At 47.7% G+C, this 20267-nt stretch overlaps 2 protein-coding genes across 2 annotated transcripts; both read left to right on the forward strand.

Moving 5' to 3' along the window:
- The first annotated feature begins 472 nt into the window (after positions 1–472).
- LOC124023204 (maternal B9.15 protein-like) lies at positions 473–5294 on the forward strand. The gene is made up of 5 exons (XM_046337739.1): positions 473–884; positions 2383–2520; positions 3350–3471; positions 4186–4328; positions 4826–5294. The coding sequence occupies exons 1-5, from the start codon at positions 712–714 to the stop codon at positions 5057–5059; spliced, it is 810 nt and encodes a 269-aa protein (XP_046193695.1). The 5' UTR covers positions 473–711; the 3' UTR covers positions 5060–5294.
- Positions 5295–9570: 4276 nt separating this feature from the next.
- On the forward strand, positions 9571–20023 carry LOC124023203 (BUD13 homolog). The gene is made up of 10 exons (XM_046337738.1): positions 9571–9757; positions 10836–10926; positions 11069–11153; positions 11248–11538; positions 12005–12315; positions 12588–12696; positions 18314–18452; positions 18777–18967; positions 19324–19405; positions 19776–20023. Exons 1-10 carry the CDS (start codon positions 9615–9617, stop codon positions 19867–19869), a joined length of 1536 nt encoding a protein of 511 aa, XP_046193694.1. The 5' UTR covers positions 9571–9614; the 3' UTR covers positions 19870–20023.
- The last annotated feature ends 244 nt before the right edge of the window (positions 20024–20267 follow it).

Below are 20267 nucleotides of genomic sequence, written 5' to 3' on the forward strand. Positions count from 1 at the left end.
ACCTGTGAAGGTTCTGACAGACAGAGCAGTCCACGTGAAGGTTCTGACAGACAGCGCGGTACCTGTGAAGGTTCTGACAGACAGCGCGGTACCTGTGAAGGTTCTGACAGACAGCGCGGTACCTGTGAAGGTTCTGACAGACAGCGCGGTACCTGTGAAGGTTCTGACAGACAGAGTGGTACCTGTGAAGGTTCTGACAGACAGAGCGGTCCATGGTACTGAGTCTGGTTAACATATCAATGAATGAGATGGTACTGAGTCTGGTTACCATATCAATGAATGAGATGGTACTGAGTGGTTATCTCCATGGTGCATTGTTTCTGTCAGAGGTACTACCGCAGGCTGCTGTCAATCAATCAATCAATCAATCAATCAATCAATCAATCAATCACATTGGAACTCGCATCACCTGTGCTCTTCCCTCATACACAGCTGATTTAAACGAGGTGTGTTTAGCAACAGGCTCTTATATAGAATCTGTTGGTCCTGGTCTGAAGCTGCTGCTAACTGTGCTGAATGAACTGTCTGTCATCTAGAAGAGTTCAGAGAGAAACGGTAACATTTAAAAGCAGATTTTTTTGCTAGGGATTGGGACATTTTGTCATTTGTTTTCTAAAGCTGCAGTTTAATTAAGCCTTTAAGTAGTGTCTGTGTTGCTAAGGTAGTTGGCTCAAGTTTGTGTTAAGGTTTAGGTGGTTTGACGTTCTAACAATGAAGGAAGAGATTGCAGCAGCAGTGTTCTTCGTTGCTCGGCTGGCGAAGCGCCATGGTAGTTTAGATGCTGAAAGCAGAGAGGAGTTTGCTGCTGCCCTCACCTCAGCCCTGTTTGACACCTACAAGACCCACTGGTACCCTCACACACCTGTCAAGGGACAAGCCTACCGGTCAGTAACCACACACTACACACACCTGTCAAGGGACAGGCCTACTGGTCAGTAACTACACACACCTGTCAAGGGACAGGCCTACCGGTCAGTACTACACACACCTGTCAAGGGACAGGCCTACTGGTCAGTAACTACACACTACACACACCTGTCAAGGGACAGGCCTACCGGTCAGTAACCACACACTACACACACCTGTCAAGGGACAAGCCTACTGGTCAGTAACCACACACACCTGTCAAGGGACAAGCCTACCGGTCAGTAACCACACACACCTGTCAAGGGACAAGCCTACCGGTCAGTAACTACACACACCTGTCAAGGGACAAGCCTACCGGTCAGTAACTACACACACCTGTCAAGGGACAAGCCTACCGGTCAGTAACTACACACACCTGTCAAGGGACAAGCCTACCGGTCAGTAACTACACACACCTGTCAAGGGACAAGCCTACCGGTCAGTAACTACACACACCTGTCAAGGGACAAGCCTACCGGTCAGTAACTACACACACCTGTCAAGGGACAAGCCTACCGGTCAGTAACTACACACACCTGTCAAGGGACAAGCCTACCGGTCAGTAACTACACACACCTGTCAAGGGACAAGCCTACCGGTCAGTAACTACACACACCTGTCAAGGGACAAGCCTACCGGTCAGTAACTACACACACCTGTCAAGGGACAAGCCTACCGGTCAGTAACTACACACACCTGTCAAGGGACAAGCCTACCGGTCAGTAACTACACACACCTGTCAAGGGACAAGCCTACCGGTCAGTAACTACACACACCTGTCAAGGGACAAGCCTACCGGTCAGTAACTACACACACCTGTCAAGGGACAAGCCTACCGGTCAGTAACTACACACACCTGTCAAGGGACAAGCCTACCGGTCAGTAACTACACACACCTGTCAAGGGACAAGCCTACCGGTCAGTAACTACACACACCTGTCAAGGGACAAGCCTACCGGTCAGTAACTACACACACCTGTCAAGGGACAAGCCTACCGGTCAGTAACTACACACACCTGTCAAGGGACAAGCCTACCGGTCAGTAACTACACACACCTGTCAAGGGACAAGCCTACCGGTCAGTAACTACACACACCTGTCAAGGACAAGCCTACCGGTCAGTAACTACACACACCTGTCAAGGGACAAGCCTACCGGTCAGTAACTACACACACCTGTCAAGGGACAAGCCTACCGGTCAGTAACTACACACACCTGTCAAGGGACAAGCCTACCGGTCAGTAACTACACACACCTGTCAAGGGACAAGCCTACCGGTCAGTAACTACACACACCTGTCAAGGGACAAGCCTACCGGTCAGTAACTACACACACCTGTCAAGGGACAAGCCTACCGGTCAGTAACTACACACTACACACACCTGTCAAGGGACAGGCCTACTGGTCAGTAACCACACAGGCAAGATTTTCTCTGCCTTTGTGTTCCGGTGTGTATAACCATTGTGCATGTGTTAGGTGCCTGCGAATGAACCGAGCTCAGCTGAGGGACCCTGTGTTGGAGAGGGCGTGTTTACGGAGTGCTGTCTGTTACGAGGACCTGGGGTTGCCACGGGAGATGACAATCTGGGTCGACCCTGGAGAGGTGTCCTGCAGGTGAGTGCTATTGTACTGAGGCACTACTGTACTGGCATGTCTTACTGGAGCCTCTCGGGCAGAGACTGTCAACTGGTGTGCCAAATTCAGCCCCTTGGCATGTTAAATGTAGACCTAAGACTAAACACTCACTTGGAATTCACCTCAACTATCTATTTCAAGAAATCTATACCTAAGTATTTACACTCATAAATAGATGTATTGGAACATGTACAAATGTAAGGTTTGAAATTGTCCAATACAATGTCTGTTTGGGCTTCATGGCTCAATTTGCGGTGTACGTATTCCGTCCCCCGAACCTCAGCTCCAGAACAACTCAATCTAGTTGACACCTGTTCCAGAAGGTTCTACTCGACCCCGGCTTCTCAGTTATCCACAAACTGGTGCTGTGGAGACATGTTCATTAGGGTGGAGCCAGCCGGGGTCATGTTCATTGCAAAAGTTTTTTTTACAGAATGAGCTAATGAATATGACCCAGGATCGTGTTGATTAGGCTAAATTGAAAACCTCTCCTTGGAGACCCCCAGCTGCTACATGTGATTATTAGACCAGACCTTTTTTAACCTCTCCACGGGGACCCCCTGTATTTAATTCATTACAGAACTACCACACCTGATTCAAATAATATCAGGCTTTTGACTACTTAAATCAGGTGAGCTAGTTCAGGGCAAGAATAAAACTGAGAAGTCTGGGGGGGGGGGGGACGAGGAGAGGTTTGAGAAATGTATTGGTCTGGCTCAGCTAGAACCTCCCTCTGCTTGTTAACCTGAGCCCAGGAAAAGGGGCTACTGTTGCGGCAGGAAGATGTTGTGATGCTTTTCCTGTGTAGGTACGGAGAGCGCAGCGTTCCCTTCTGTGTGATGCAGCTGCAGGGCTGTCACCAGGGTGACAAGGAGTTTTCCCGACGTATACATAATGCAGTGGAGCGGGCCGCCTCCGACATCCAATCAGGTGCTCTGGTTTTCTGTCTTGTGTTTTCTGTTTCTCAGACCAATATTTTGTATTTCTTACCCTGATTATCAAATGTGTTGCAACGTGTATGGACGGGTTGGATTATGCTGAGCTGCGGGAACCGGTCTATGGAACGTGGTATAACTGGTCAAAGTGCTGATGGAGGCGCGTCCTTCTCAAATTAAACAGTAATCTGCGCAGTTTGGTCATGTTGCCAGGTCGCAGTTGTAAATGAGAACTTGTTCTCAACTTGCCTACCTGGTTAAATAAAGAAGTCAGTTTTAAATAGTTTTTAAATGTTGGCGTCAAGGCAGCATGATGGTGCATTGTCCACAAACATGTATTTTATTGAAAATAAATGTTCTAACTAGTTTTCACTGGAAGGCAGTTCCCAATGAACTGTTCTGGAAGGTTCTACAGTTATGTTTTACTGTAGCCGGTAGATCGTCAACCGCTTTTGATAAAGACGCCAATCCCTTTTCCCTTGAACAGACTCCTACTCCACATCATTTAGTCTACGTCACTTTTGTTTTGAGGCGACTTCGCTGCGGGCTTTGAACGGGCACCTGGCTCACGCCTGGGAGGCAGCCCCGTTCCAAAACGAATACAACCACTTTTCAACCGGTGAAAACTCCTCTCACCGGGGTAACCCAGGCCAGATAATCAAATCCATTTACTGTGAAGTGTTTTAAAGCTTTGATTTGATTCAATCAGGCTGCTCCGACGAGGAGGACGGGGACACCAGCATGAGTAGCAGCTGCAGCAGCCAATCCGCTCCCTGCCCTGCCCACAACCCGAAACCCAAAACCATCCCAACAGTCAGCAACCCCAACAGTGTCTACCAAGTAACTAACCAGGTAACTAGCGCTCTAGAGGTGTCTACCAGGTAACAAAGCTCTAGGGCAGGGGTACTGAACTCTTACCATATCAGGTCCGGAGCCTCCTGGTTTTCTGTTCTACCTGATAATTGCACCCACCTTGTGTCCCAGGTCTAAACCAGTCCCTAATTTAGAAGGGGAACAATGAAGGGGGGAGAAAATGCAGTGAAACTGGCTTTCAAATCAAATCAAATTTATTTATATAGCCCTTCGTACATCAGCTGATATCTCAAAGTGCTGTACAGAAACCCAGCCTAAAACCCCAAACAGCAAACAATGCAGGTGTAAAAGCACGGAACGGCTTTAAAGTCCAGAGTTGAATTTGAGCGCTCTAGTGATGTTAGATTGGGTTTAGATTCTGGTTGTGTTCAGACATTGCACAGTCGATGATGCAGTAACAGATGTGGCCCAGGTGTTGTAAGAGCTGGCAGGCATCAATGATGTGGTTGTGTTGTGACTTTTTCTCTCTGTTCCAGTTCAGTGAGTTTGCTCCAGTGCCACCCCCTCCGGCCTGGGCAGCTTACTCCAACAGAAGGGCCTTCCCTGGGGATGGCTACCCCCCCCACGGCCCCCCCTCTGGAGGTCTGTTCGCCCAGCAGCACAGCAGCCAGTTCCAGCCTCCTAAAGGAATCAAACCCTACAGAGCCACCTCCTCCTTCACTGGGCCCAGGCAGGACAAGTACCACTGGGTCAGCAAGAACCGCTCCTAGAATGTAAACCTAGAACCTAATGGAAACAAGACCGCACTGGCTGCTTGGAGCCCAGAACACTTAAAAATATTAAAAATAAAAGGTCAAAGTGTGAATTATGAAAAGGTTAAAGCAATGCTGTTATAGCATTTTTAAAGTTGCAGTATTTTTATTTAAAAAATATTTTATGTCTTAACCGTTGTGATTGTTAAACTGGAAAATATTCTCTGAATAAAATTGATTTGTTTTTAACAAACTGGTTGTCTGTTTGTAGTGGATTGTCTAGGACCTCGTTTAGCTGAGTTTTCAGAGGAACGCTGGGTGGTGGAGTGTCCAGGTTTACATTGGTCCATATTATTCAGTGGGGTTCATTTGGTTAGTAACTGAGCTTCAATATTCATAAACCAACTAGGGTGGGTGTGAGTATGAAGCCAGGATATGGATTTGTGCCAAATTGAGCACTGAAGACGAGGAGAGTAACACTGAGTTGCAGGACGAAGAACAATTTGTTTGGAACTGGTTTGGCTTCAAGATATTCGACCTCTACCAACTAAGTTGACGCATTGTGCTAGCCAAAGGTGGAAAAGTCTGCGGTTTTTACCACCTGAACCCTGCATGTGCGCAAAGACGACTCTACCAGAATGCGTGCAGCAAGTCCCAAGACTTCAAGCCAGGCCTGCACTCCGCTGTCACTCAAGGTGTCATTCGTTAGTGGTACTCCCAATGGCAAGAAGTGGAATGAGAACGAGTGCAGTTGCAAAAAACATGAAACCAATAAAGTTAATGCGAAATCTAGGTAAGAGACCTAGCCGTATCTGCAAAACATGTCTGCCAGAACTCTACACAGAATATCGAGTTATAAACAATCTGTAAAGCTGCATTCTCTACCACTGAAGACTTACGGTCAAGCCGGACCATTACATTTAAGTCATTTAGCAGACGCGCTTATCCAGAGCGACTTACAAATTGGTGCATTCACCTTATGACATCCAGTGGAACAGTCACTTTACAATAGTGCATCTAAATCTTAAAGGGGGGGGGGGTGAGAAGGAATACTTATCCTATCCTAGGTATTCCTTAGAGGTGGGGTTTCAGGTGTCTCCGGAAGGTGGTGATTGACTCCGCTGTCGTGAGGGAGTTTGTTCCACCATTGGGGGGGCCAGAGCAGCGAACAGTTTTGACTGGACTGAGCGGGAGCTGTACTTCCTCAGTGGTAGGGAGGCGAGCAGGCCAGTGGATGAACGCAGTGCCCCTGTTTGGGTGTAGGGCCTGATCAGAGCCTGGAGGTACTGAGGTGCCGTTCCCCTCACAGCTCCGTAGGCAAGCACCATGGTCTTGTAGCGGATGCGAGCTTCAACTGGAAGCCAGTGGAGAGAACGGAGGAGCGGGGTGACGTGAGAGAACTTGGGAAGGTTGAACACCAGACGGGCTGCGGCGTTCTGGATGAGTTGAAGGGGTTTAATGGCACAGGCAGGGAGCCCAGCCAACAGCGAGTTGCAGTAATCCAGACGGGAGATGACAAGTGCCTGGATTAGGACCTGCGCCGCTTCCTGTGTGAGGCAGGGTCGTACTCTGCGGATGTTGTAGACCATGAACCTACAGGAACGGGCCACCGCCTTGATGTTGGTTGAGAACGACAGGGTGTTGTCCAGGATCACGCCAAGGTTCTTAGCGCTTTGGGAGGAGGACACAATGGAGTTGTCAACCGTGATGGCGAGATCATGGAACGGGCAGTCCTTCCCCGGGAGGAAGAGCAGCTCCGTCTTGCCGAGGTTCAGCTTGAGGTGGTGATCCGTCATCCACACTGATATGTCTGCCAGACATGCAGAGATGCGATTAATTGTGTGTCGTCTGCATAGCAATGATAGGAGAGACCATGTGAGGTTATGACAGAGCCAAGTGACTTGGTGTATAGCGAGAATAGGAGAGGGCCTAGAACAGAGCCCTGGGGGACACCAGTGGTGAGAGCGCGTGGTGAGGAGACAGATTCTCGCCACACCACCTGGTAGGAGCGACCTGTCAGGTAGGACGCAATCCAAGCGTGGGCCGCGCCGGAGATGCCCAACTCGGAGAGGGTGGAGAGGAGGATCTGATGGTTCACAGTATCGAAGGCAGCCGATAGATCTAGAAGGATGAGAGCAGAGGAGAGAGAGTTAGCTTTAGCGGTGCGGAGCGCCTCCGTGATACAGAGGAGAGCAGTCTCAGTTGAATGACTAGTCTTGAAACCTGACTGATTTGGATCAAGAAGGTCATTCAGAGAGAGATAGCGGGAGAGCTGGCCAAGGACGGCACGTTCAAGAGTTTTGGAGAGAAAAGAAAGAAGGGATACTGGTCTGTAATTGTTGACATCAGAGGGATCGAGTGTAGGTTTTTTCAGAAGGGGACCACAGAGCCATACATTAGCCTCAGCATTCATTCCATTGACAACTGGAAGCTGCAAAGCAAATGCCTTCAGACCTTATTTCCCAGACGGCCCCACCAGAGAAATAATCGCAGCTGGGCTGAGGGAGGCACTTTAATCCGGGGACTTGAAAGAGTCGCTTCAAGTATGTATGACTACCGACAGTGGCTCAAACATAGTCAAACATTGGAGCTGAACAAATGGACAAGACGAGGGTGTTTCCCGCCCCATACACCTTTTTGATATGCCACACTTGTCAGGTGGATGGATTAACTCGGAAAAGGAGAAATGCTCACTAACAAGGATGATAGTCTTGGGTCTCGACCCTGCCCTGTGCAACTGGGTACTGGACTTCCTGACGGGCCGCCACCAGGTGGTGAGGGTAGGTAACATCTCCACCCCGCTGATCCTCAACACTGGGGCCCCACAAGGGGTGCGTTCTGAGCCCTCTCCTATACTCCCTGTTCACCCACGACTGTGTGGCCACGCACGCCTCCAACTCAATCAAGTTTGCGGACGACACAACCATGGTAGGCTTGATTACCAACAACGAAGAGACGGCCTACAGGGAGGAGGTGAGGGCCCTCGGAGTGTGGTGTCAGGAAAATAACCTCACACTCAACGTCAACAAAACTAAGGAGATGATTGTGGACTTCAGGAAAGAGCAGAAGGAACACCCCCCCTATCCACATCGATGGGACAGCAGTGGAGAGGGTAGTAAGTTTTAAGTTCCTCGGCGTACACATCACAGACAAACTGAATTGGTCCACCCACACAGACAGCATCGTGAAGAAGGCGCAGCAGCGCCTCTTCAACCTCAGGAGGCTGAAGGAATTTGGCTTGTCATCAAAAGCACTCGCAGACTTCTACAGATGCACAATCGAGCTGTATCACCGCCTGGTACGGCAACTGCTCCGCCCACAACCGTAAGGCTCCAGAGGGTAGTGAGGTCTGCACAACGCATCACCGGGGGCAAACTACCTGCCTTGCAGGACACCTACACCACCCGATGTCACAGGAAGGCCATAAAGATCATCAAGGACATCAACCACCCGAACCACTGCCTGTTCACCCCGCTATCATCCAGAAGGCGAGGTCAGTACAGGTGCATCAAAGCAGGGACCGAGAGACTGAAAAACAGCTTCTATCTCAAGGCCATCAGACTGTTAAACAGCCACCACTAACATTGAGTGGCTGCTGCCAACACATTGACTCAACTCCAGCCACTTTAATAATGGGAATTGATGTAAAATATATCACTAGCCACTTTAAACAATGCTACTTAATATAATGTTTACATACCCTACATTATTCATCTCATATGTATACATATATACTGTACTCTGTATCATCTACTGCATCTTTATGTAATACATGTATCACTAGCCACTTTAAACTATGCCACTTTGTTTACATACTCATCTCATATGTATATACTGTACTCAATACCATCTACTGTATCTTGCCTATGCTGCCCTGTACCATCACTCATTCATATATCCTTATGTACATATTCTTTATCCCCTTACACTGTGTATAAGACAGTAGTTTTGGAATTGTTAGTTAGATTACTTGTTGGTTATCACTGCATTGTCGGAACTAGAAGCACAAGCATTTCGCTACACTCGCATTAACATCTGCTAACCATGTGTATGTGACAAATACATTTGATTTGATTTGGCTTTGGTGTCGCTGTCATGTTCCCTAAAAATACTTTTAGAGGCTGTGGTCTCCTTCTCACCCACCCACCAGGGTTATTCCACAAAATCTTGATGTCTGAACTCGTCCTAAGTTAAAACATTAGCGTTGTTTAAAAATTAAAATAAACGTATTTTACTTGCATTATTCGAGGTCTGACAACACTGCATCTTTTTTTGTTATTTTGACCAGTTGTCATTTTCAGAAATTAAATCCTCTAAATGACAATATTTTAATTTGGGAGAAATGTTGCTGGTTTATAGAATAAAACAAACATGTTAATTTTACACAAACACATAGTAAAACCAGAGAATGATAATTTTGCAGTGGTCTCTTCATTTCTTCCAGAGCTGTATATTTATGAAGTCTACTCTTAATTGACAAAACAAAATAGAAAACGCGGCATTTCGTGACGTTCATTGCACTGTTTGTTCCTCGGTCCTCTCCGTTCCCTCTTGTAGGTGGACTGTTTTCAAAATGGCTGCGTCCACGAATGACAGTAAAGGAGCGTCTCTCTCCAAATCCGAGTATCTGAAACGTTATTTATCTGCAGATGGAGACGCCAAGAAGTCAAGGGAGAAGAAGGCTAAAAAGAAATGCATTAAAGCTACAGGAAAAGGGTGAGTATGTGTGAAAACACCGTGGGAATATGGAGTTAAACAGTCAGGCAGTAGCTAACGTTAGCATGCTAGCCCTACTACACTGTGATAAGTTTGTTATGCTAGCCAGCTAACGTTATCTGGTCGATGTTTCGCTGTAGTTTTTAACCTCTGGCGAACTCCAGTAGCTAGTTGACTAGCTGGCTAGCATTAAAAAAGTTGTTATTTGGCAGTAGTTTCTAACCGCTCTAACGTAAACTCACGTAAACTCGTACATCCCCTTGGTCCGTACAATTGCCCTTATTTTAGAGCCCCAAAAACGTAATACTTCCAGATCAACTGTAATGTCAATACCATTGTAAAGCACAATTTCTCCCATTTCCAACAGAATCAATTACATGACTTTAACGCTGCCCGTTTCTGCATAATTCAAGCAGGCAATGAGCCCCGTCGGGTCTTTTTAAAAATGGCGGGTGGTGAAGCGAAACTAATGCGTGATAGTGAGATGGAGAGATGTTGTGTGGGAAAATTGCTTTTTTTCACTCGATCTGTCCAACTTATCACCTTATCGCCTCTAAAATGTAAAATAAAACACTATAAAGAGTTTATATAAGGTGTCATTACATACCTACTTGGAGGTTTGTGTAGAATTTTAATTGGGTTTTTAGGGCGGTGCTAAAGTGATCTTAGAAGTAAACAGCAGCTTTGAGAATGATGATTGCATGCAGCGACGATGCAAAAAAATGACTAGGTATCCCCCTTTACCGCTGTCACTGTCCATTTCTTGTTTTTAAATGATGATAGAAGTGCTACACCTGGTGGAGAGAGATTGTAAGACAGAAATAGTTGCTTTATGCGTGCTGTACGTTACGACATGACACGTCAAGATGTAACGGAGGGTCAGTTCTCAACTTTTCTCCAATACTATAGAGCCATTACCATGTCGATCAACGCTTGAATAACAACCTAGTTCCCACCCCCAATTTTGACGTCAATAGTCGCTACAGTCCCATTAGTTTTCTTTGTAGCCTCGTTTGAATGTTGCGGTTGAGCATATTTGTACGGAATGGGGTGAGTTTACGTTACTCGGTCTGAGCAGGATGAAGATAGTAGATGACGATGTGGATTGGAAACAGCTGGCCGGCGAGGAAAAGGGGAATGAAGAGGAGGAAGAGGAGGAGGCGCCAGTGGTAAATAATGCTACATAACTAGCTAACTTCACTGTCACTTTGTTTTCAGTTGGGGTGACCTTTACCAAAAACATAATTTTAGAGTGGCTAGCTAGTGCTCTCATCCACTCACCTGTGTCTCTCACTCTATATTGTGTGTCAGGTTGCTGAGGTGATAGACGAGCGTCCAGATGAGATCAAACGCCTGGAAGCCTTCAGGACCAGCAACAAATGGAGAGTGATGGGAGGTGAGCCAGACAGCAGCGGAGGTGCGCTCAGGTGTTGTCCGCTGCATGGTGTGTGTGTGCTAATATATATATATATATATTTCTCTCTGTTAAGCTGATGAAGAGGTCCCAGAGGAGGTGGAACAGAGAGTTCGACACGATTCGCCAGAGCCCCTGTCACTCAGAAAGCAGCGTCATGATTCACCAGAGCCCCTGTCACTCAGAAAGCAGCGTCATGATTCACCAGAGCCCCTGTCACTCAGAAAGCAGCGTCATGATTCGCCGGACGTCTCTCCACATAGGAGGATTGGACATGAATCCCCCGATGCGTCTCTTCGTAGACTGAAGCCTAGCGTTCCTCCATCATCATCATCATCCCAACCCCCCCACAGGACACACAGCAGAGGTGAGACCTGACCCCTAACCTCTGACCCTGAAATCAGTGTTTTTGGACAAGTTCAGAGGTGTATTCACTAGGAATCAAACTGAGAAAGACCAACTTCAATTTGCCCAATAGAAACAAACAAAATTATCTGTTTGGAGTAAACAGTTTCTGTTGCAAAACGTTTTGCTACAGTTTGCGACTAATGAATACAATCCATGTTAACATCCATTCAAAGACAAATCTCTCTATATAACCCTGGGGTGTATTCATTTAGTACCAGTTTTGCAACGGCAACAGATTATTCCAAATGGAAGTTGTTTTCTGATTTAAAAGTCCATATTGGACTAATTCTGGTGGGTCCCTCCCTGTTTCATTCTGTTTGGTTCCGTTGGTTCCTAATTAATACTCCCCTACTCTACAGCCTGGGTGGAAGTTCACCACGTTCTTGGTGTGGTTCTGAAGTTATTTAAAAAAAATGTTTCTTCAGATTCATCTCCGTCCAGGAAAAAAGCAAAGTCTTCGTCGTCTGCTCGTGTTGGCCAGCGCTCTTCGGGGTCTGAACAATCCCCACCCAGGAGGCGGGCTCAGAACGGGCCCGGCTCAGACTCAGACCAATCACCTCCAAGGAAAAGGACACAGATGGGAGGGGCCTCTGATTCTGACCAATCACCGCCCAGGCGAAGGCGAAAGGGAGGGCAGAACTGTGATTCTGACCAATCACCCCCTAGGAGGCGAACCCATGGTGGGAGGGGCTCAGACTCTGACCTCTCCCCCCCTCGTAGGCCTGACCAATCACAGGTGAGCATGTGGAGCTGAAGGGAAGAGGCACAGAAATTCAAGTATTAGGCCACGTTCAGTTGACATATGTTATGGAATGTTGCAGATAGAAATGTCATGAATAGAGCCAACATGAATGCCTTATTCTACATGTCAGAGAGGCATGTTTGTTCCACATAGCATATTTCTATTTGAACGTTCCGACACAATGCATCCTGCTGAACATGCCCCTGTAGCTAGGTAGAGAAGTTTTGTGGAAGCTTTGCCCATTCTAACATCTGTGTGTGTGTTAGTCTCGGAGCATGCTGTCAGGAGCTGCAGCAGGACTGGTATCAGTGGAGGTTCTAAGAAGAGAACAGGAGGAGAACCGACGCAGAGACAAGATCAACCAGCCGCTAGAAGGTACTACTCACACACCACACACCCTCCTGCTGTATGTTACTATAGTACACCACACACACCCTCCTGCTGTATGTTACTATAGTACACCACACACACCCTCCTGCTGTATGTTACTATAGTACACCACACACACACACACCCTCCTGCTGTATGTTACTATAGTACACCACACACACCCTCCTGCTGTATGTTACTATAGTACACCACACACACACCCTCCTGCTGTATGTTACTATAGTACACCACACACACACCCTCCTGCTGTATGTTACTATAGTACACCACACACACACCCTCCTGCTGTATGTTACTATAGTACACCACACACACACCCTCCTGCTGTATGTTACTATAGTACACCACACACACCCTCCTGCTGTATGTTACTATAGTACACCACACCACACACATGTTACTATAGTACACCACACCTCCCTGCTGTATGTTACTATAGTACACCACACACACACCCCTCCTATAGTACACCACTGTATGTTACTATAGTACACCACACACACACCACTCCTGCTGTATGTTACTATAGTACTATATGTTACTATAGTACACCACACACACACACCCTCCTGCTGTATGTTACTATAGTACACCACACACACACCCTCCTGCTGTATGTTACTATAGTACACCACACACACACCTCCTGCTGTATGTTACTATAGTACACCACACACACACCCTCCTGCTGTATGTTACTATAGTACACCACACACACACCCTCCTGCTGTATGTTACTATAGTACACCACACACACACACCCTCCTGCTGTATGTTACTATAGTACACCACACACACACACCCTCCTGCTGTATGTTACTATAGTACACCACACACACACACCCTCCTGCTGTACTATAGTACACCACACCTCCTGCTGTATGTTACTATAGTACACCACACACACCCTCCTGCTGTATGTTACTATAGTACACCACACACACACCCTCCTGCTGTATGTTACTATAGTACACCACACACACACACCCCTCCTGCTGTATGTTACTATAGTACACCACACACACACACCCTCCTGCTGTATGTTACTATAGTACACCACACACACACCCTCCTGCTGTATGTTACTATAGTACACCACACACACACACCCTCCTGCTGTATGTTACTATAGTACACCACACACACACACCCTCCTGCTGTATGTTACTATAGTACACCACACACACACACCCTCCTGCTGTATGTTACTATAGTACACCACACACACACACCCTCCTGCTGTATGTTACTATAGTACACCACACACACACACCCTCCTGCTGTATGTTACTATAGTACACCACACACACACCCTCCTGCTGTATGTTACTATAGTACACCACACACACACCCTCCTGCTGTATGTTACTATAGTACACCACACACACACACCCTCATGCTGTATGTTACTATAGTACACCACACCACTCCTGCTGTATGTTACTATAGTACACCACACACACACACCCTCCTGCTGTATGTTACTATAGTACACCACACACACACACCCTCCTGCTGTATGTTACTATAGTACACCACACACACACACCCTCCTGCTGTATGTTACTATAGTACACCACACACACACACCCTCCTGCTGTATGTTACTATAGTACACCACACACACACACACCCTCCTGCTGTATGTTACTATAGTACACCACACACACACCCTCCTGCTGTATGTTACTATAGTACACCACACACACACACACCCTCCTGCACTATAGTACACACACACACACCCCTCCTGCTGTATGTTACTATAGTACACCACACACACACACACCCTCCTGCTGTATGTTACTATAGTACACCACACACACACACACCCTGTATGTTACCTCCTGCTGTATGTTACTATAGTACACCACACACACACACCCTCCTGCTGTATAGTACACACACACACACACCCTCCTGCTGTATGTTACTATAGTACACCACACACACACCCTCCTGCTGTATGTTACATAGTACACCCTCCTGCTGTATGTTACTATAGTACACCACACACACACACCCCTCCTGCTGTATGTTACTATAGTACACCACACACACACCCTCCTGCTGTACACACCACACACACCTCCTGCTGTATGTTACTATAGTACACCACACACACACACCCTCCTGCTGTATGTTACTATAGTACACCACACACACACACCCTCCTGCTGTATGTTACTATAGTACACCACACACACACCCTCCTGCTGTATGTTACTATAGTACACCACACACACACCCTCCTGCTGTATGTTACTATAGTACACCACACACACACACCCTCCTGCTGTATGTTAGTACACCACACACACACACCCTCCTGCTGTATGTTACTATAGTACACCACACACACACCCTCCTGCTGTATGTTACTATAGTACACCACACACACACACCCTCCTGCTGTATGTTACTATAGTACACCACACACACACACCCCTCCTGCTGTATGTTACTATAGTACACCACACACACACCCTCCTGCTGTATGTTACTATAGTACACCACACACACACCCTCCTGCTGTATGTTACTATAGTACACCACACACACACCCCCTCCTGCTGTATGTTACTATAGTACACCACACACACACCCTCCTGCTGTATGTTACTATAGTACACCACACACACACACCCTCCTGCTGTATGTTACTATAGTACACCACACACACACACCCCTCCTGCTGTATGTTACTATAGTACACCACACACACACACCTATAGTACACCACACACACACACCCTCCTGCTGTATGTTACTATAGTACACCACACACACACACCCTCCTGCTGTATGTTACTATAGTACACCACACACACACACCCTCCTGCTGTATGTTACTATAGTACACCACACACACACCCTCCTGCTGTATGTTACTATAGTACACCACACACACACACCCTCCTGCTGTATGTTACTATAGTACACCACACACACACACCCTCCTGCTGTATGTTACTATAGTACACCACACACACACACCCCCTGCTGTATGTTACTGTACACCACACACACACCCTCCTGCTGTATGTTACTATAGTACACCACACACACACCCCTCCTGCTGTATATAGTTACTATAGTACACCACACACACACACCCTCCTGCTGTATGTTACTATAGTGTATGTTACTACACCACACACACACCCTCCTGCTGTATGTTACTATAGTACACCACACACACACGCCTCCTGCTGTATGTTACTATAGTACACCACACACACACACCCTCCTGCTGTATGTTACTATAGTACACCACACACACACACCCTCCTGCTGTATGTTACTGCTGTATGTTTACTATAGTACACCACACACACACATGTTACCCTCCTGCTGTATGTTACTATAGTACACCACACACACACACCCTCCTGCTGTATGTTACTATAGTACACCACACACACACACCCTCCTGCTGTATGTTACTATAGTACACCACACACACACACCCTCCTGCTGTATGTTACTATAGTACACCACACACACACACCCTCCTGCTGTATGTTACTATAGTACACCACACACACACCCTCCTGCTGTATGTTACTATAGTACACCACACACACACCCTCCTGCTGTATGTTACTATAGTACACCACACACACACCCTCCTGCTGTATGTTACTATAGTATGTTACTATAGTACACCACACACACACACCTCCTGCCTGCTGTATGTTACTATAGTACACCACACACACACCCTCCTGCTGTATGTTACTATAGTACACCACACACACACACCCTCCTGCTGTATGTTACTATAGTACACCACACACACACACCCTCCTGCTGTATGTTACTATAGTACACCACACACACACACCCTCCTGCTGTATGTTACTATAGTACACCACACACACACCCCTCCAGCTGTATGTTACTATAGTACACCACACACACACACCCTCCTGCTGTATGTTACTATAGTTCCTGCTGTATGTTAGTACACCACACACACACACCCTCCTGCTGTATGTTACTATAGTACACCACACACACACACCCTCCTGCTGTATGTTACTATAGTACACTAGTACACCACACACACACACCCTCCTGCTGTATGTTACTATAGTACACTCCTGCTGTATGCTATAGCCCACACACACACACCTCTGCTGTACACACTCCTGGTATGTGTTGGCTGGCGCCGGTCTATGTTACTATAGTACTGTAGGTAGTGTATGCTTACTATAGTACACCACACACACACACCCTCCTGCTGTATGTTACTATAGTACACCACACACACACACCTCCTGCTGGTAGTGTTGGCTGGCGCCGGTCTGCTGTACTCACTAGGTAGTGTTGGCTGGCGCCGGTCTGCTGTACTCACTAGGTAGTGTTGGCTGGCGCCGGTCTGCTGTACTCACTAGGTAGTGTTGGCTGGCGCCGGTCTGCTGTACTCACTAGGTAGTGTTGGCTGGCGCCGGTCTGCTGTACTCACTAGGTAGTGTTGGCTGGCGCCGGTCTGCTGTACTCACTAGGTAGTGTTGGCTGGCGCCGGTCTGCTGTACACACTAGGTAGTGTTGGCTGGCGCCGGTCTGCTGTACTCACTAGGTAGTGTTGGCTGGCGCCGGTCTGCTGTACACACTAGGTAGTGTTGGCTGGCGCCGGTCTGCTGTACTCACTAGGTAGTGTTGGCTGGCGCCGGTCTGCTGTACTCACTAGGTAGTGTTGGCTGGCGCCGGTCTGCTGTACTCACTAGGTAGTGTTGGCTGGCGCCGGTCTGCTGTACTCACTAGGTAGTGTTGGCTGGCGCCGGTCTGCTGTACTCACTAGGTAGTGTTGGCTGGCGCCGGTCTGCTGTACTCACTAGGTAGTGTTGGCTGGCGCCGGTCTGCTGTACACACTAGGTAGTGTTGGCTGGCGCCGGTCTGCTGTACTCACTAGGTAGTGTTGGCTGGCGCCGGTCTGCTGTACTCACTAGGTAGTGTTGGCTGGCGCCGGTCTGCTGTAAACACTAGGTAGTGTTGGCTGGCGCCGGTCTGCTGTACTCACTAGGTAGTGTTGGCTGGCGCCGGTCTGCTGTACTCACTAGGTAGTGTTGGCTGGCGCCGGTCTGCTGTACTCACTAGGTAGTGTTGGCTGGCGCCGGTCTGCTGTACACACTAGGTAGTGTTGGCTGGCGCCGGTCTGCTGTACACACTAGGTAGTGTTGGCTGGCGCCGGTCTGCTGTACTCACTAGGTAGTGTTGGCTGGCGCCGGTCTGCTGTACTCACTAGGTAGTGTTGGCTGGCGCCGGTCTGCTGTACTCACTAGGTAGTGTTGGCTGGCGCCGGTCTGCTGTACTCACTAGGTAGTGTTGGCTGGCGCCGGTCTGCTGTACTCACTAGGTAGTGTTGGCTGGCGCCGGTCTGCTGTACTCACTAGGTAGTGTTGGCTGGCGCCGGTCTGCTGTACTCACTAGGTAGTGTTGGCTGGCGCCGGTCTGCTGTACTCACTAGGTAGTGTTGGCTGGCGCCGGTCTGCTGTACTCACTAGGTAGTGTTGGCTGGCGCCGGTCTGCTGTACTCACTAGGTAGTGTTACTATGTGGTGTGTTATACTAATCCATCTGTTCTGTCTCTCCTGCAGATGCGTCTCGAAATGCAGAGACTGTGTTCAGAGATAAGAGTGGGAAGCGGAGAGACATCGAGACAGAGAGAGAGGAGCAGAGGAGGAAGGCCGGAGAGAAGGCAGAGAAAGACCTGAAATATGCTCAGTGGGGGAAAGGGTGAGAGAGACTGTGTGTGTAGTATAAATGTATATTTATCTTTACTATTTTCTACATTGTAGAATAATAGTGAAGACCTCAAAACTATGAATTAACACATGGAATCATGTAGGAACCAAAAAAAGTGTTAAACAAATCTAAATCTATTTGAGATTCTTCAAAGAAGCCATCCTTTGCATTGATGATAGCTTTGCTCGCTCTTGCAATCTCACACCATGGATTAAACAAGTGACCTCAATAAGGGATCATAGCTTTCAGCTGGTCAGTCTGTCTGTCATTTACGTGTGTGTGTGTGTGTGTGTGTGTGTGTGTGTGTGTGTGTAGTGTGGCCCAGGGCCAGATGCAGCTGCAGAATGTTGAGGATGCGTTGAGGGAATCCCAGAAGCCTCTAGCACGTTCCTGTGATGACCAGGACCTGGACAGGATGTTGAGAGAGCAGGAGAGAGAGGGAGACCCCATGTTGGCCATGATGAGACGCAAAAAGGACCGAGACAGCAAACTACGAGGAGTCAAAGGTGTGTGGGTGTGTGTGGGTGGGGGGGTGTATTGTGGCTCTAGGGCCACATCGGGATTTCAATGTTCAGCAAAAGGCCGCACCTATTTATTTTGGGGGCTGCTTTTTTTCTTCTCTACAAGCAATTTGTAGGCCAGAAAAACAGCAGTTATTTGAACATTTATATAGTTGGTAAATTTTTGTTGTGTTCTTCGTTTCTGTCTGGTGTCAGAGGTCCAGAGTGGCCTGGAGTGGTTTCAAACCCTGGTGTGTGAAGGGTTAAGCTGAAACAAATGCTAAGATTCTACTTGTGATGTACCACAGCTTCCTCAGCCAATCACAATGAATCTCTCTGACACTTCCTGTTGTTGTTTACAGAGAAGCCTCGCTACAAAGGCCCGGCTCCGCCCCCAAACCGCTTTAACATTCCACCAGGTTACCGTTGGGATGGAGTGGACAGGTACACCTCTCACCCCCTCTGTGTGTGTTGGGGGGGGGTCTGTGTGTGTGTGTGTGTGTGTGTGTGTGTGTGTGTGTGTGTGTGTGTGTGTGTGTGTGTTGGGGTGTGTGTGTGTTGGGGGTGTCTATGTGTTGGGGGGTGTGTGTGTGTGTGTGTGTCTGTGTGTTGGGGGTGTCTATGTGTTGGGGGGTCTGTGTGTTGGGGGTGTCTGTGTGTTGGGGGTGTCTGTGTGTTGGGGGTGTGTGTGTGTGTAGCGCCACGCTCATTTATCATTCATATATAATTAGAATTAACATAATATATAATTAACATTATAATTACTCTGAAAAAATGTGTTGCTCATATTATTGTGTGTGTGTGTGTGTGTCAGGTCGAATGGTTTTGAACAGAAGAGGTACACCAGGATGGCTGATAAGAAGGCTGTGCAGGAGATGGCCTACAAGTGGAGCGTGGAAGATATGTAGAGGAGAGATGGAGACGCTGGCTGTTAAGAGAACATCTACACCATGAGACTGCTTCAACAAACCCAGCAGGCTCTACATTACACACTGTACTGTGTAAAGGAAGTCAACGATGAGGTTTTTCCTGCTTCATTAAATACTGTTTTGTAACTCTGTGGCTCCTGATTTATATTCTGTTGTATGTTAATAGCAGATTCTATGAGATGACAACCAGCATCGCCGCAGATATCAAGATGAGCCCTTACCCAGTCACACAGTCTCAAGATGAGCCCTTACCCAGTCACACAGTCTCAAGATGAGCCCTTACCCAGTCACACAGAGCACTGCGTATCTGCACCGGCCTGCTTTTTTGATGCTACAACTTGGTAGATACAAGCCCAAAAAAGAGGAGAAATGGTTTA

Source organism: Oncorhynchus gorbuscha, unplaced genomic scaffold (assembly GCF_021184085.1).
Source record: "Oncorhynchus gorbuscha isolate QuinsamMale2020 ecotype Even-year unplaced genomic scaffold, OgorEven_v1.0 Un_scaffold_1542, whole genome shotgun sequence".
Taxonomy (NCBI): Eukaryota; Metazoa; Chordata; class Actinopteri; order Salmoniformes; family Salmonidae; genus Oncorhynchus; species Oncorhynchus gorbuscha.